The sequence below is a fragment of the Desmodus rotundus genome, chromosome 1 (assembly GCF_022682495.2).
Source record: "Desmodus rotundus isolate HL8 chromosome 1, HLdesRot8A.1, whole genome shotgun sequence".
NCBI lineage: Eukaryota > Metazoa > Chordata > Mammalia > Chiroptera > Phyllostomidae > Desmodus > Desmodus rotundus.
This window is the reverse complement of record NC_071387.1, coordinates 119,399,147-119,416,233: the sequence shown is the minus strand read 5'-3', so window position 1 is coordinate 119,416,233 and position 17,087 is coordinate 119,399,147. Positions and strand designations below refer to the sequence as shown.

General features: G+C 57.9%; 1 protein-coding gene across 3 annotated transcripts; it reads right to left on the bottom strand.

Annotated features, from left to right (window-relative positions):
• Nucleotides 1–149: 149 nt before the first annotated feature.
• On the bottom strand, nucleotides 150–16,662 carry STX1A (syntaxin 1A). Of its 3 annotated transcripts, XM_024571469.4 has the most exons (10): nucleotides 16,600–16,662; nucleotides 8,740–8,817; nucleotides 8,292–8,391; nucleotides 5,676–5,750; nucleotides 4,880–4,953; nucleotides 4,674–4,782; nucleotides 4,504–4,577; nucleotides 3,567–3,704; nucleotides 1,930–2,040; nucleotides 150–1,568 (listed from the first exon to the last, which is right to left on the bottom strand). In XM_024571469.4, the coding sequence occupies exons 1-10, from the start codon at nucleotides 16,627–16,629 to the stop codon at nucleotides 1,491–1,493; spliced, it is 867 nt and encodes a 288-aa protein (XP_024427237.1). In that variant the 5' UTR covers nucleotides 16,630–16,662; the 3' UTR covers nucleotides 150–1,490. The 3 variants fall into 3 exon arrangements, with proteins under 3 accessions (XP_024427237.1, XP_071075247.1, XP_045060563.2); XM_071219146.1 differs by lacking the exon at nucleotides 150–1,568 and having other exon boundaries at nucleotides 1,949–2,123; nucleotides 3,450–3,704; XM_045204628.2 differs by lacking the exon at nucleotides 150–1,568 and having other exon boundaries at nucleotides 1,949–2,123.
• Between the last annotated feature and the right edge of the window lie 425 nt (nucleotides 16,663–17,087).

Here is a 17,087-nt window from a genome sequence, read left to right as displayed (position 1 = left end):
ATCTTGGCCCTCGATACAGAACAGACATCAGATGCCGAGCAGGAGCTGAGACATTCAGGCTGCAGTGGAGGGGCCAGAAGGTCTGAGAGGAGAAGGCTGGGATCCTTTGCTTCTAAACCCTTTCCCCATATTGTCACACTCACCCCCAAGTCCTAAGGCCATGACATTGTAATAGACATCTAGAACAGAGGCACAGTACAGATACAAATGTTTATTCTACATAAAAATTTCACAAAATGGGCAGCTGGTTGTACCAAGACCTTTGGTGAAGGGGTGAAGGAGGGCAGGGAAGTCATTAAAGAAGGCAACACGGACAGTGGTCACAGTCACTGGGCAGGAGCAAAGCTGAGAGAAGTGGGGCTCAGACTTGGCCCCACTCCCTACCGCATGCACTTGCATGCACACTCCTTGCCTGTCGACGAGGAAGAGAAGGGTCTTGAAGTGGGGGCATGTTTCTGACTTGAAAAGCCCCCGAGATGGTGGGGAGGGAGGTACCCCTCCCTGGCTAGCTGCTGAATACTGCATCCAAGACACCTGACACTCACGTGGCACATCAGTGGGGGACAAGCAAGGGGAGGCTGTGATTGCAGGCCTGAAGTGACACTTGGACTTCCCAGAGCACAAGAGCAGGGACCACTGTCCCAAACATGCAACACAATGGCTTGAGGACCTAACTACGGCCTGCTGAGGAGAACGGCTGGCCCAGGCTGTGGGCTTGGCCTGACGGGGGCCTGCTCTGCCTCTCTAGCTCCAAGGGTGGCTGGAGACTAGGCACCAGCCAGCCTCTTCCAGGATGTTATCTGGGGTCAGGCAGAGCCCAGATTGCTCCTGGTGCTCTAGGAATGTGGGAAGGGAAGTTGAGGCAGCCGAAGACCTGTTGGACTCTGCCCCTAGGTAGGGGAGGGAGCCTGGTCTTGACATGGCCAGAAGCCACCTGGCCACAGCACCCTGAGCCTCCCTGGCAGTGACTGGCTGTTAAGAGGCTTAGAGCTGGGCTGTCTCTCAGGGCCACCCCTCCCCTAACCTGAAAAGCAGCACCATGTGGCCAGCTGGTCCCCACCCCTTAGGGGGCTGGGTTTAGGGGGACAGCTGGAGAAGACAGGGCAGATGGGTGTGTCAGTAGGAGGCGAGGTTAGGGTTCAGAGAGTCTTCACACCCAGAGAGGGCAGACCCCAGGTTAAGAGTGGAATTACTGGATGCAGAGGAAGGGGGAGGCAGCCTGGGCCAGGGCCTGAGTCTGTCCCTTGCTGACCTGTCCCCACCCCACTGGCTGTTTCCAGCCTGGCTCCCCTCTACCTCTCTTGTACAGACGCACACCGTTACAAAGATCATGCACACGACGGCTCAGGGCGGGGTGGGTATGGAGGGCCCCATGACGGAAAGGAGCGGTTATGGGGTGGGAAGGAGAGGTTCCGAGCCGAAGGGCGTCAGCAGCCAGGGGGCTTCCTTAGGGTGGGCCATCCAGAGTGGAGTGGCAGGTGGGGTAGTTTCTATCCAAAGATACCTCCAAAGATGGAGGCAATGACAATGCCCAGGACCACACAGCAGATGATGATCATGATCTTCTTCTGAACCAGAGAAGCAGGAAGGAAAAGCCTCAGTCAGAGCATGGGAGCAGCTGTGGCTGGGCAGAGCTTTGAGGGGACTGGGACTTTAGAGTATCCTGAGAGGACTGAGTGGGTAAAGCTGCCACCTGGCAGAGCCCTGAATGGGTAGTCTCTCAGGCCTGTCTGGGGCTGTAATGACAGTTGAGGGCTGGAAAGTCTCGGGGGTTAACTGTGGGGAAGGTGACGGCCTGGAATGGGCCCAGACGGTTACAGTGAGGCACTGCAGACTTGGGAGGGGTGGGATAGAGGCAGAGCGGGGAGGGATCTGTGATCACCGATGGGTATGTGGGAAACGTGGTTGGACAGAGTTGGGGCTACTGACCCGGCGTGCCTTGCTCTGGTACTTGACGGCCTTCTTGGTGTCAGACACGGCTCTTTCCACGTAGTCCACGGAGTGCTCCACGTTGTACTCGATCCTGTCAATCATCTCCCCCTGTGGGGCCAGGAGCACTCGAGCTCCAGAGGGCCCTCCTCAGGGTCTGCAGGGGGCTTAGGGCAGGACTTCAGGAAAGTACCCTGAGGTTAGAGAGAGAAACGGGGTGTGAGGAGAATGAGGTTCAGCTTCTCACCTGTGCCCTGCAGGCCAGACACCCCTGGCAGCTCCCGCCTCTCCCCACAGAGCAGCCATCCTGGGGAGGGAACTGGCCATGCAGTCTCAGCCAAGGGCATGTGGACCATGCAAAGAATGCTCAGCTGGGGCCCTGACCCTGGTGCCTGGTGCAGAGGACAGTGCCAGGCAGAGGAAGGTAGGGTTAGGAGTGGATGGGCTGGAGTGTGGCCATAGCTCACAAGGTGACCATAGTGAGTCCCCAATTTCATCCCCCGCAGGCATGATGTATTTCATCTTCAGTGATTAATAACACCCTCTCCCCCTGCCCAGCCCCACAGCCCTCTTGGGCCCTGCAATCTGGTCCCATGCAACCTGCAGAGGCCACTCCAACCGTGACACTGCCCAAAACTCCCAGCAGCACAGTGCTGACAACTGACAGCTCTCCAAGTCCACCACTCCCATGGGTGTCCGTGTCACCATAATTTCTCACCCAGGTGGCAGCAGCAGCATGCTTAGGAGCTCCCTGCTTCCTGATGGGTGGGTCACACCACTCCCACACTTAAGACCCTCCAGTCTAGAAGAGACTCCACCTGCCAAGGCCCCCGTCTACCTCATCTCCAACTGCCCCTGGGCTCCAGCCACGTGGACCTCCTTTCTGCTCCTCAAATATGTCAGGACCATGGTGTTGCTGGTCCCTCTGTCTCGGCCAGCTCTTCGTTCTTCCTCTGTGATGTCTCTAGAGCTCAAACACTGCCTCCTCAGAGAGGCCTTCTCTAGCCACCCCATCCAAATGGCCTTCACAGTGACTGTATCAAAGTGGTACTTCAAGTGTGACCCTTGAACTAGTAACGTCAGCATCACCCTTTAGCATGTTAGAAATGCAAACTCCTACCCCAACCTACTCATCTCTGGGACTGGGAATTAGAACAGGGAGACTTACAAGGAAAGCCCTCTAAGTGATTCGTGGGTACTTTCAAGTTTGAGAACTACTGCTCTATCTCCACGCTGCCTTCTAACATTTCCTGAGTACTGGGCACAACTGGAATGACAGCTGTCATTTATTTAGGCTGCCCTTCATCCAACAGGCATCAGCTCCAGGAAGCAGGCTCTCAGCTGTCCTAGAAAAATGCCCATCCACCATGCCTACATGACAAACAGCTGGTGGATAAGGTGGAAAAGGTGGGTAGGGCCATGCAGGGCCTGGGATCCTGGAGGGCCAAGCAGAGTCATGCAGAGGGGACTTTAAGAGGGTGAGGCCCTGGAGGCAATTTCAATAGCAGGTGGTTAGTTACCTGCAGACTCGGTCCCTCCCAGGCAGGGCAGCGTGTTGGGCAGAAAGGGTGGGAGTTAGTGCAGCTCGGGTGCTGCTGTGGGATGGGGGACAGAGCAGTGGGGCTCTGGGCACTCACCTGGCTCTCCACAAGCATGGCCATGTCCATGAACATGTCATGCAGCTCACGGATGCTGTTCTCCAGCTTAATGATCTCACTGTGCCGAGTCTCAATCTCGCTGAGGGCCTGCTTCGAAATGCTGGAGTCCATGATGATCTAGGGACAGGAGCAGTGGGCTGGGACCCAGGTGTTTGCCAAAGGGGGTGGGGACCAAGAAAACAGGAGGCCAACTGCAAAAGCAGCTGGGATGGGCAGTGGCGTGAGCAGAAGGTTCTGGAAGGAGAGCCTGAGGCTTCCTCCTTAGCTGCGGCCCTCCCCCACTTTCTGCTCGGCTTTTACTAGCTGTCACCTAACTTCTCTGAGACTCGATTTTCTACCTGTCATATGGGTCCATTACCACTCCCTACCTGCGCTTGTGCACGGTGACTGCCAAGTGAGAGCTCTTATCGCCAGTGTGGTGCCGAGCCCGAGAAGACTGCCCAATTGGCCTGGGCGTTACACCGCCTTTCTCCAGTCCCCGCTCCTCCTGTACTGAATATAGCTGTCCCCTACTTTCTCCTCCCAGAACCCATACCCCCAAACTGCCTCTTCACCTGTATGCCGCCACCTTCAGGAAGCTCCCTGCTCAGCAGAGCACACAGCTTCACTTGAATTTAGAGATGGCCAAGAGCACCATGCCCTCCAGGAGGGGAAAAAGGTCCTGAGAATGGTGGGAGGAGGCCCAAGCCAGTAGGGAATAGGCAGGCGTGGCAAGGAAGTGGATCCACTGAGGAACCAGGAGACCTTTGCCACTAACATTTATGTGACCTCAACCTGGTCCCCTCCTCTAAGACTCACCCTTCTCTAAAATCTGCCTCATAAGGTGGCTGTGTCCAAATACTGTCCACTTCAAGCACTCCGGGGTCATATCGGGAGGGGTCCCGGTAGGAGGGATACCGGTGGGGTCCATACTCACCCCAGAGGCAAAGATAGCCGGGTTCCCACTCTCCAGCATGTCCTCCAGCTCCTCGCTGGTCGTGGTCCGGCCAGCTGCAGACAGGAGTCACATTGAGTGCAACCCTCCCCAGGGAGTTCAGCAGCAGCCCTGCCAGAGAGCTCAGGCCCTGCCCCACCCCCTCAGCTTACTGATCTCCAGCTGCCTCTGGATTCGGCCCTTGCAGCGCTCCCTGTAGTCAGATTGTGTCGCATTGTACTCAGACATGACCTCCACAAATTTCCGGGACAGTGTGGAGTGCTGGGGGTCCGAGATGGGAGTTCAGGTGTCAGGCCCAGTCCCACATGGCCAAAGAGCTTCAGAGGCCAGGTGCCCACCCCAGAGGCCCAGCCCGCACCTGCGTCTTCCGGATCCTCAGGTCAGCGGACGAGCGGTTCAGGCCTTCCTCCTGCTCGATGCTCTGCTCGATGCCTGGGGGAGCAGATAGCTGCTGAGCCATAATCTGCCCCCCATTCACCACTGACCCCCAACCCACACGCCCAGGATCTGGCTTAGGAACTCCCTGGGGAGACTTGTGTGGCCTATAAGTGGAGTCACATGGAAAAGGAAGGAAAAGGGAGGGCCAGGCACTGATGGAGGAGGAGCCAACAGGGGCCCTTCTAGGCATGATGCATGTGTAGGTGGGTACACATATGTATCCCCACTTGTGAGCACCTACTATGTGTTGGGCCTGGCGGCTCAGGCCCATGCTGTCTCTGGTGCTGAGGAAGGCTGTACAACCAACATGAGGCCATGCCCGAGTGGGGAGGGTCAGGTGGTTGCAACCTACAGGGCACACAGGCCCTAGGCCTGCGCATTCCGGGCATGCACGTCTGTGCCCACCCAAGCGCATGGAGGCTGCGTGTGGAACCAGGCAGTGCTGGCCACTCCTCTCAGGTGTGAAGTGGAGGACAGTGCCCAGAGTGGAGCACTCCCTGGATGAAGCCTCAGGCACACGTCCCAAGGGCCAGCCCAGGGCCTGGCACAAACAGGCCTGCAACATAGCCATTGAATGAATGGCACAAGATGGCAGCCTCATAAAGGAAAGCAAGGCTCAATGTTCCCCCTCTAAGTTGAAGAAACCCCGTGGGCTGCATGGAGGAGACACGCCTAGAATGCCCCCCACCTTAAACAAGGCTGGAGCCCAGACTCACTCTTCAACTTGGAGCGCACTTTGTTTGCTGTCTTCTTTATGTCGGACATGAGTTCTTCCAGCTCCTCCTTCGTCTCTGGGGGGGCAGAAGGGTGGGGGTAGATACCCTGGGTTCCCCCATGCCAGTGTCCAGGCTCAGCCTCCTGCACAGGGGGCCTGCCAATTGGGGGCTCTGGACAAACCCTGGGACCTGGCTTTCCTCTCTTTCTTGGCTAAGGCTCTGTCTGCCCCTCCAATCCTGAGCCAGGGCCACACCAGCTGCAGTCTCACCCCCTCCTGTGCTGCCTTCTAAGGAGCCTCCCTTCTTTCCCTGGCTCCCCCACCCCTGCAGATAACAGATGGGTCTAAATTTAAGGCAGAAATAAATTGTGGAGCAGCTGGTGATGCTGCAGTTGGCACTGGGGAGCATTTACTTGATACTTGCCTGAATCAAAGGTGGGGGGTGTGGGCTCACCTAGCCTTACCTGGTGACCCACCAGTGGGCTAGCAGGACCAGGGACCAGGGAGGCAGAAGCCAGTCCCTACATCAAGGCACCTTGGACAAGGGGGCAGGGGGGGGCCAGGTGGCAGACCTTGTTCTGCTCACAAACCCCCCTCCCCAGGTGCTGAGCTCAGTGGGAACCAACAGCTGAGTGCCCACTGGCTGGATAGGGCCAGGAGGCACCTGGTGGCCTGGGTGGGGAAGAGCTTCAAAGAGGTGGGCCCCCTGGAGGTAGCAGTCAGAGGGTCTATGAGAGGGAGAGGTTGAGGGAGGGGCGATAGCTGGTGTTTCTGGGCCTTGTTCCAACTGGAATGATCTCCCTAAAGCTGGCAGAAGTCAGGAGGGTGCCCAGCTTGCCGCACTCCCTGTGAGGGGTTAGTTGGCAAAGAGGGCAAGATGGCTGCTTCCCTCAGGTGCTGGCTGGGTGGAGCAATAAGTCCTGGCGGCCCCCCAACTCCACTTTCTGGAGAAACTACAACTGAGCTCCAGGTTGCAACCTTTCTCATCCACCCTCTGCTTGCTTCCAGGGCTGGGGTTTCTTCTAGAAGGGTCTATAAAGGATTGGGGAGGGGTGTTTACAGTGGAGGATCAGGTGGGGCCCCTCCCAAGTAGAAAATGAGTGAGGCCGAGTAGGGGCTTTGAGGAGTGGAGGAGGGAAGCCTCTTTCATATGAACAAAGAAAACTTGGGCACCAGCCTCTCTAACGTCTCAGCCTTTTTAGCACAGACCCAAAATAGCCCAGCCCGGATGGCTGCCCCCAGAGAAGGCAGAGCAAGCCTCAGCCCAGGAAAGTCCCCCCATTCACTGCCATCTTTCCTTGTGACTCCTCCTTAACTCTGCCTGCCTTTGCCCTAGAACTCTTCACTCAGCCCGTATCAGCGACCTCCTGACTGCTGCGCTCACAGGTGGCAGTTCTGAACTGGCTGCTGCTGACTGTGCGACATGGGAAGAAGTGCCAAAGCGGCACAAGGGAGTCTGGTGGGGGAGATAGGCAGAGCATCACCCCATGCCACCCCACCTTCCAGCACATGAGAGGCCAGCTTCGCAGCTCTTTATAGGTCCTGCCCCACAATCAGCCCCCTTCGACCCACCCACCATGGACACACACTGACCCGGATACACAGGGGCACACTGACAAACCATGTCATGCTGCTGTCCCAGATGAGCCTCTGGGGGAAGAGGCGAAGCATGGCCACTGCACTGGACTTACAGATGTATGCCCTGCTTTGGGTGGTTCCCTCCCTCTCTTCTACCCCTTTCTGGGACAGTCACCCAGGCTCCCAGTTGACTCATTTTGCCTCCCAAGGGCCTGGCACTGGGCTTGGTGGTATGGCATTGGCCTTGGGTTCAGGCACACTGTGGCGCTGTGGAGAGGTATTTTTCTGGTGCTTAAGGATGCCTGGGGGCCTGGGGGTAAGGGGTCATGGACAGGGAGGCAGCGCTGGAAATGAAACTAAAAGCAAGTCCTGAGTGCCTGGGTGGTGGGCTGTGAGCCCTGGCTCCTGCCACTGCCCCCTCCAGGGGAGGGGGTCTCTGGTTTGCACCTTGTCAGCCTGGCACATAATAGTGTAGTAACCAACACCTCAACAGGAATTGTGACAGCCGGGTCAGGGAGATGTGTCTACAGGCTCCCTGTGTGCAGGGAGGTGACTTCCTGGAGCCCTGAGAATGCCCAGCACCAGCGTACCAGTGGCCAGGTGTCAAGGCTGCCAGCTCTTTCCGGAAGCTCTGCCTGCTTGGCCAGCTTGCCCTCCTACAGCGTTGTTGCTTCAGAGCTGCCATCTGCTCCCCAGGGAAGCAAGGGAAAGGGAGGGGCCAAGCCGAGAAGCCTCCTATTCTTCAGAGGTGGCTCCCTCCCACCTTGCCTTCCTCCCAGAATCCCAGGGCTGCAGCCAGCCCAGGGCCTTAGGAAAAAAAGCATTTACCTAAGGAGGGGAGGCTGGCTGGCTGCCTGATCCCACCCAGGCCCAAGGAGGGATACCCCTCCTACCACAATGGGAGACCTGGGTCCAGCATGTGATACTGGGCACTGACCACCTCCCCACCCTGGCTGGGCCCAGGTGCCCTTCCTGGGCAGCAGCACCTTCCTGGAGGCCTACAAGGCCCGAAACCCACCCCTTACACCTACACACTCACTCTCATCAGGGTTGGGGGAGGCCAGGATGGCGCTGTGCTTCCGCTTCACCTCCTCCACATTCTCTGAGATCTTGTCAATGAAGCCTCGGATCTCCTCGACCTGTGGGCCAAGGCCAGGTGATTAGGAGAAAATCCAGGGTCAAGGCTTCTTGGGCCCATGGCTTATCCATGGCGTGGGGCCAGAGATCAGGCTCAGGGCCAGGCTTCCACTGGTGGTGGGGAGGTGGCTGCTCCAAGTACCTTCTAGACCAGGGTGAGGAGGAGTGGGCTGGTCCAACCCTAAACTTTGCTCCCCTCTGAGCTTCAGACTATTTACCCTCAAAATAGGTTCCTTAATTGGTGCCTGAAGGCTGCTGAGCCAGGAACAGGGGTGTAAGGCATAGGGCTTGGCTCAGAGCTGAGTGTGGTCACCTGGGGCCTGCCAGTGTATGGGTGTGCTGGCTCCCACCTGTTCGAAGAACTCATCCATGAAGCGGTCTCGGTCCACGGTGACAGTGACATCATCGTCATCATCGCTGTCCTTGGCCTGCACAGGGGTGTGTACACATGAGCGTACCTGCAGCAGGATCACGGGACCTGGGACCCTGAACTGCCGGGCATCCACACATGGCAGACTTGGAGGCTGCAGCTCCAGGGCAGGGACAACCACGGTGAGACCTGAAAGATCCCTGGTGACCCAGCATAAGGAGAGGGGCTTTGCTTGTCAAGTTGGTGACAGGGCCAAGCCTCCATCTCCAGGCCATGGACCCCCTCCCCTCCCTGCCCAGCTGCCTGCCCTTCCCCACAAAACTGGGGTCCTCCCAGAACCACCCTCATTCTAGGGTGCCACTTGGGAGGCCCTGCCATTGGCTGAGCAAGAAAACCTCAGGGCTTGGCCTCCAGGCCATCGACCCCAACACAGAAAACCTCACCTGAGACAGGCCACCTGGGAGCCAGAGCTGTCTACTCTCATGGCTAGGACTTCCCAAGCTCTCTTTACCGGAGGGCCCTGGAGGGCCCGGCCTAGGCTGTGCAGGGCCTGGGCATGCTGACGCCTCCCTCCCGAAAGGCCTGATGGCTCAGACCAAGGCCATCCCTACAGCACCCCAGACAGGCCCAAGAGACGGACTGCCTGTTCGGGGATCTCCCAGGTGCCAGCTTTACCACTCGGTCCTCTCAGGCTACTCTCTTTCCTGGTCAGTCTTGACATGGGGAGGTGACCCTCTTTCTTTCCAGGCCTAGAGCTGGGCCCAGCAGGCACAAGAGGCCAGTCATGCTGCGGCCTGGCTCGGGGCCTGCCTTCGGCCCCAGCTACAGGTGCAGGCCCCGCCCTGCTGCTCCAGGAGCGGCTTTACAAAAACCACCCTTATCACTGCGTGTGGGGGGTGCCCCCCACTGACTTCCCAGCATGCTGGCCATGCTCATTACTGTCCACCCCATACCTTGACTTGGCCAGGGCCCGCCCACTCGACTGGCAAGACCAAGGTGCTCTCCACAGCTAAGGCCAGGGTACCCAGGGCAGGACTGTCCCTGTCAGACTGGGGTTCTCAGGCGGGTTCTCACGCGTCCTCATTTCTCAGTGCCCGAGGGAAGGAGGTACTACCTGGCTAGGCACTGGCCCTCACCTCCTCGCTCTCTTTCGTCAGGGCCCAGGAGAGAGGCAGGCAGAGGCTGAGGAGAGAGGGAAGCTAAGGGACTTACCCTGTGGGTCTATTTGCTCCTCTACAAATGGGGACAGTGACACTTGGCTGCAGGGAGGGAGTGCTGAGGACGGGTGGGGAAGCACAACATGTTGTGAAGGGCTGTGACCGGGGCTCTCAGGGTCCCACTATCCCACCAAAGTGGGGCTGGGCTAGGAGCTTTATGGAGACAGCTTCGGGGGCCCCTCTCATCCAGAGATCACACCTCCTCCCCCAGCAGCTAAAATAAATCCTGGCGCCCATAAGTGCCTGCAGCTGCTACCAGGTGGCCCCCCTCCCTCTCCCAAGCCCACTCATAGGCGCAGGAAATCTAGGAGCCATTTCCACACTTTAAGACCACGCCCCACCTGGGAGCTGAACTAGAGGAGCACTCCCTAGGGAAACTGAGGCAGAGTATAACCTGGAAGGAGCCCAGTTCCCTTTCCTGGGCAGCTTGCCAGGTTGGCATCTGATCCTAGGAGCTCTTGCCATTCAGAGCCCTGCCTGCTCCGTCCCAGTGCCCAGAGGAGAACAGGGGTGCACTCAGAGGGGCAGAAGAATTTCCCAGCTCTCTTCCCAGAAAGAGTTGTGACCCGCTAGGGCCTAAAACAAGGGCACTGGAGTCACCAGAGATCAGAGACTCTGGTCACTGCCAGAGACCCCTGGGGTCTGGGCTGGCGTCCCTCTGGGCCTCAGCTTGCCCATCTGTAAAACAATGACGTATCTTCTCCAGGTGTCCAGCCAGCTCTGACCTGCTACCTCCACAGGTCCCTAGAGGACCAGAGGCTCCCTCAGAAGGTTGGCAAGAAAGCCCTCTTCCAGGCTCTCCATCTGCGAGGGTAGAGCTGGGAACAGGACACCCGGGGCTGGGGTCTGACTGGGGCACCCAGGTTGGGGCATTCCGATCGGCCCCAAAGACAACGGGAGAGCTCAGCGCCTGACCTCGCAGCTTTGGTCAAACCAGCTGGGGCTCCAAGCAAAACCCTGAGGGGATGCTCCAAGGGGAGCGAATCTGATCCCTACCTCTACAATCCATCCACTGTCCTCCTTGCTTTCCCATGCCGTTCCCTCTGCCTGGGATGCTGATTCCATGACACTGACATTCTCATCCTTAGATGCCACCTCCTTCCAGAACTCTTCCCCAGCTCCCTTGGGTGTCTCGCTCCTCTGGTTCCCCACATCCTATTCACACCCCTAATGGAGCCACAGTCACAGACTCTCAAGCCCTAAGGGACCTGAAAAGTCTCTTTGGCCCCTGCTTCCAGTCTCAGCTTGCATACCTCCTGTGATGGTGAGCTCATTAGCTTACCCACGCAGCTCTGCCCATCTTGGGCAGCCCCAATTGCTAGAAAGTCCCACCCTTTCCTGTGGTTTGGCCCCAGGCCATAAAGAACCTGTTGGTGCCTTCTCCCCTGGCTGGCCCTGCCAGAAATCTGAAGGCAGCATCCACACCCTACTTGAGTTTTTAAGTTGGCCATTCCCTCCCCTTCATATCCTTCCCAGGGGCCCTAAATTGTAGCTCCTGCCCATAACTTGTTCAGTGTAGCCTCTGTCTACCCCTATAGTACAGGATACAAAGGCAATCTGTTGCTGATTGTGGTCTGAGCAGTGCCAAAGAGCTGGCCCATCCCCTCCCTCTTTCTACATATTCTACCTCTGTTAATGCAGCCAGAGATCTCATAAATTACCTGACGCTATAGCACTTCCCACCAAGGAAAGCTTCAAGTCCTTCTCTATCACTGTCTTCTTGGTTAGATTTTGGGCTCAAGTGAAGGAACTTTTTTGTTTCATTTCTTCATTTGTCCTGATCCTTGTTTTAGTTTGTGAGAACCTGATGGCTCAGGAGTCCGTTGCGCCCTGCAACCTCACCCACATCTAGGCCAGAGCCCTGGAACAGCGTCTTTCTAGAGATGTCCCCCAGATTAACTAAGACACTAGTCAGTTCTCACTGATGGACACCGAATAAATGACAAGGATGTAGAAACCCAGCACCCCTACCTCCCCTGCCCCCAGTCCAGACACGCTCCTGGGTGGGCCAGAGTGAGTATCATACACATACAGGAAGTGGTATTTGTTGAATGATTAGGGCCCCAACTCCCTTGGGAATCCACCAACCCTCTCTGAGTGGTAGTCACAGCTCCGGAAGAGGGCTGGGGTGGAACTGGGCACTTGGGTGGCTCCCGCGTGGAAGCGGCAGCTAGAGCCATGGGGCAACTACAAGCTTGAAGGTTCAAAAGTCCTCTGGACCAACCCACCCAGCCACCTTGTGGGCATCCTGCCTGCCACCTGGCCAAAGAGGCTCCGTCTCTTTCTCCTGAACCCTCCTCTACAGCCCCTGCTTAGAGGCCCTGCTCCCAAGGGCTCAAGTCAGAAACTTGAGGGAGACACCCATGCTCTCCCTCCTCCCCCCACACCCAGACAGCATTCGATTCGTCCTAGTGTTTCCAGTTCATCTTTCAATGGTTCTCAACCCCGGCCCAGCACCAGCAATCCTTGTGGGGATTTGAAAAAAGAGCTTCCAGGGTCCTACCTCAGAAAGATCAAATCAGAATTTATAGGGGTGGGGATGGTGAGGCCCCTCAAGATTGAGAACCTCTGGTCTGGTCTAACTCCTTTCTGACATGCTGGCTGTCTCAACCTGGCCTCAGCACCATCAGGCTGAGCAAGCAGGAATGAAAACTGGGCGGGGTGGGAGGGGGTGCTGCCCCAACCACAGCAACCTTCAAGAAGGAGAGGATCCCATTAAGGCTTTCTGCCAGTGGAGGCTCGGCAGTCCCGGTGGTCGCGCCTGGCAGAGGCTCCAGGATTCCAGGACACCTTCCTGGAAACAAGAGCTTGATTCTTCCAAGAGGCGCCTGCAGGCCAGTCCCCAGGGATGGCGGCAGGCCAGCCGGCAGGGTTGATTCATTCCTACTGAGTAGGAGTTGCTGTTGTCTGCCTCAAGGGCTATTTTTTCCCCCTTCATCTTTTTAATGACTAATGAAAGTCAATAGCATTAGAGGACAGAGGTCCAGAGCCGAGTGGGGTGTGTGAGAGGCCGAGCTGGGTCTCCAGGAAAGGGCTCTCCAGTCTGATCCCCATCCTGTGTTCTCCCTCCTCCATTGGATTCCCACTCTCAGCAGGGTCTGCCCCTTAGCGGGGTCACAGAGGAGCTCAGGATGGCAGCTTCAGGTGATGGGCAGGGGCTGGGCTCTGCCCCAGATGCTGTGTGACTTTGGATAAACCCCTGATCCTTTCTGGACCTCAGTTTTCTAACTTGTAAGATAGGAGGTTGGACCAGATAGTCCCTAAAGGCCATTCCAGCTGCATCCCAGATGAAAATGTGCTCAAATCCATTGTTTCTTTTGGGAAACCCCAAGGAGATCACTGGAGGGAGGAAAGAAGGGCCTATTCTTACATCCCCATTTCTTCTACTCCTCAAGGCAGAGCCTGCTGGCTGCATTGTACAGATGAAATGAGCACAGAAACAGTAAAGCACAAACCTGCCTGGTGTTACTCTGGGACCCCCAGTCTCTTCCTAGCAGTGAGGGAGAAAAGGGAAACTGGTGGGCAAAGAGGGACTGGACTTCCCACGCAGGCCCTCCCTGGCCGCCCCAGTGGGCTGGGCCCTGCTCCAGATCAGTGTTAGGACCACCCCACCATCCTCTTGTTGGGCATTCCCACCTCTCTGCCTTTTGTCGCTCTGGCCCCTCCTTTTGGACAACCTTTCCCCTCCCATTCATATCAAATTCCTCCTCCTGAGTCATCCTAAGTCCTCTTCTTCCAGGAAGGCTTCTTCTGGGGTCTGGCTACCCTGACTCTCCCTCCTCCCTCTGTCCTCTGGCTGCTGCAGCAGGTCCCTTGTGCCCCACACAGCCCAGCATGTACATAAACACAGCGCTGGGCCCAGGGATGGTGGACCAGCTCCAAGAAGTTCTCAGAAAGAAAACCAGGGAGGTCTCTGAATTGAGGGAAGGAGGCAACTGCATGCCAGGCAGGGCTTCCGGGTACCTTGCCTCCAAAGTCTCCCAGGTTGTGACTCTGGCCTAGCCTTTGCCCTTCTTAAGCCTCCAGTTGAGCTTCTGATCTCTGAAGGCTGCCTACAGTGGTGAGGCCCCACACTGGCCCTGATGATCCCTTCCCTCTCCATTCGAGAGGAGGGAACTGGAGAAGGCTGGAGGGCTGAACCTAGCCTGCAGAGTGCTGAGGAAATGAGCAAGCTCCTTCACCTAGTGTGACTTTTATAAATAAATTTCCTTTGCCGGCCTTCCTTCCAAATGTGGTGGGGTTGGGTGGGGAAGGGGGATGAGGAGGTTGGGGGTACTGCATTTTGCTGTTCCAAGTACCACCTCTGTCCAGTACTGGCCTCTTGGTTCCTGAGGATTCTGGTCTGAAAATTCTGGCTCTGGGGGTTCAAGGTCTCCCCCAAATATGGAGTCAGAGTTAGGAGTCCTGTGACCACACCTGTTGCCCTGAGGATCTGGGTTCTAGGTTTTCCTGTCTCTACTTTATAGATGGGAACTTGAGGCCCAGAGGGAAACTTGTGGGGATGGCAGCCCCAGACTAACTACTCCACCCCCCTCACTGTGGGTTCCTGCCAGTACCCCATCCAGGCTGCTAGAAACCCCTAATGGGCAGGCCCCCAGCAATAAGTATGGCAGCCTCCATGGGCTCAGAATACCGGAGGGCTGGGGTCTGGAGAGGAATCTTCAGTCTGGAGAGGAAAGATTCACAGAGAAACAGGCCTTACTGTCTAAGCGCCCACCTGGGCTACAGGGGGCTGAGGGGCAGGGTCAGAGAATCACAAACCAGAGCCAACAGACTTGGGTGCAAGCTCCTTACAACTCAAGCTCTCCTGAGAGTCGCCCAGTCCTGGCCAGGCCTAAGTCTGCCTGCCTTCAGGACTAGGTAAAGCCCCTTTCTACCATCCCTCTTGATCTACCAGGCAAGCCACCTGCTCTCTTGTGCCTCAGTTTCCCCTTCAGCAGAGCCAGAGGCCCTGTCATACGTAGAGGACGATGTTCCCTCTGACCATTGGTTCCCACGTATACTCCTGTCTGACCCATCTGGTGCCCAAACATCAGCAGAGGCACCACAAGACCATTCAATGCAAAGATTACTCTTTCTGACTCAACGCAGCACAGGGGACTTGAGGGCAAGCGCAAGGGCTGGCAGGGAAGTGTTTCGACTCCATATAGGACGTGAGGGACTGTCTTCTTCCTTTGAAACCTCCTGGGGTTTACCCTGGGGGCTGGGCACTTAGTCAGGAATATCACAGGTCTGCTGAGTAGGGTGGGGGCTAGCAGTCAGAGCAAGAGGGAAATGAAGGCAGGAATGTACAGGTCCCAGCCTCAGGTTACCAAGGGGACAAGACTGGTATACTGGGGAAAACCCAGGCACAAACACAGGGAGCCTCTGGGCAGGAGGACAAGCCATGGGATCAAAAGCCCAAAGGACACTTGAAACTTTCCGTATGAGGGGACCTAGGTTTCTTGGTCCAAGGTGGACAGCAGGGTAGGGTTCTGGGGAGCCGCTGAGCTAAGGCTCCCCCAGAACACAGCAGGCAGGGCTTACCAGCATGGTGGTCAGCTCCGGGACCAGACAAAACTCAACCTGGTCTAGAGCATTGATGGCCCCCCCTCCTCACAAGCAGGGTTCATTTCCTTCACTGCTCGCCCCCCACTCCCACCCCACAGGCCGGCAGGCTTGGGAATCCCTAAGGGCAGAGGTGCAAACTTTGCTAAAAGGCAGAAGCCAGGGGGAGAGAAAAGGGTTGTAGGTGAGGAGCTGGCGGCAGGGATCTCAGTTAAGGCTGGGAGAGGGCTCTAACTCAGAACCTCCTTTGCGCATCCTCCTGCTCCCCCCAAACCCAGCCGCCGGAGCCACACCCCAGGGGCCTCTGAGACACAGGTGGGAAATAGGTTTAGGTCTGAATCGGACCACAGAACCCCTGAAGGGTCTCGAAATGCTGTGCCGGGCTGCCCGCAGGCCATGAAGGTGGACTGGGGGGCGGGTCTGACCCCTCCCGCACCCGGGCTGGCAGCGGATCCCAATCGCGACCTGGTGGGGAGCCACAGGTGATGGGAGCTACAGGTGATGGGAGGTGATGGGGGAGGCGGGGCACCCCGTGAGCCAGCGCGCGCCCTGGAGCCCGGCCCCACCCGACCGCCCGGTTTCCGCAGCGCATCCCGCAGCGGGGCTCTAGATAGGGGACCCCTCCGGACCCCTTCCCACCGCGGTCCCGTTGTCTGCTTATACCAGAGCTGGGACAGGAGGGTCAGTGATCAGGCACCGTGTGGGGAAAGACAGGACTCGCTGAGCGGGCTGGAAGAGAGGTCAGGCTTCTGTCCTGCCACCAATATCCAATCAATACCCCTTCGACCCCCACCCGCCACCCCTCGCAACAAGGAGGAGCGCAAAAGTTTAACCAGGACCCCAGACTCTACCCACCAGCCCGCCGGCCAACGGGGCCGACTCACGCCAGCCCGTGACCCCGAGTGGGTCGGAGGGGTGGGACCCTTTGCGGGCTCCGGGTTCCCAGCTCCGCCCCGCTCTCTCGGGTCCCGGTCGAGGATGCAGGGGCTGCCGCCCGGGTGACCGTAGGAGCGGGGTGAGGAGTGGCCAGCGCACAGGACGGGAGGCGAGAGGCGGCGCGCGGAGGCCGAACTCACCGTGCGGAGCTCTTGGGTTCGGTCCTTCATGCTCCCGGGAGTGGCCGCGGCGCCGGCTGCAGCCTTGTGAGTCCCGCATGCGCGGCGGCCTCCCTGCGGCTGCGCAGCGCTAGCCGGGCCCCGCCCCGGCCCCCGGGACCCCGACCCAGCCCCCAGCCCGGCCGCGCCCAGCGTGTGCCCCGCCCCGCCAGGCTCTGACCTAGCGTAGCATCTGCAACTCGGGCTCCTTACCCTCACCTCCCACGAGGACCTCTGTTGGGTCGAATACTTGGAATCTCATTCTCCTGTGTCTTGACCCATGATCCCTGCCTAGATCGGGTCTCAAAGTCCCTACCCCCTCCCTTGCTCCAACCCTCCCTCGACTCAGCCTCTCAGCCTCATTCTGGACCCTAGATCTTCCCCCCCCCCCCCCCCCCCCCCGCCTCCCTCTCCAGTCCCTCACTTCCCCGGGGATTTGCTGGAGGTTGGACCCCCTCCCCTTGCTTTTA

What these genes read in the sequence shown, in the direction of transcription:
- STX1A (XM_071219146.1), bottom strand. Translation starts at nt 16,629, where the DNA reads ATGAAGGACCGAACCCAAGAGCTCCGCACG. An exon ending in CCAGAGGCAGCTGGAGATCA is followed by an intron (nt 4,578 to 4,673) that starts GTAAGCTGAGGG and finishes TCCTGTCTGCAG; the next exon opens with CTGGCCGGACCACGACCAGC. An exon ending in GGGAGGGACCGAGTCTGCAG is followed by an intron (nt 2,124 to 3,449) that starts GTAACTAACCAC and finishes CTCTAACCTCAG; the next exon opens with GGTACTTTCCTGAAGTCCTG.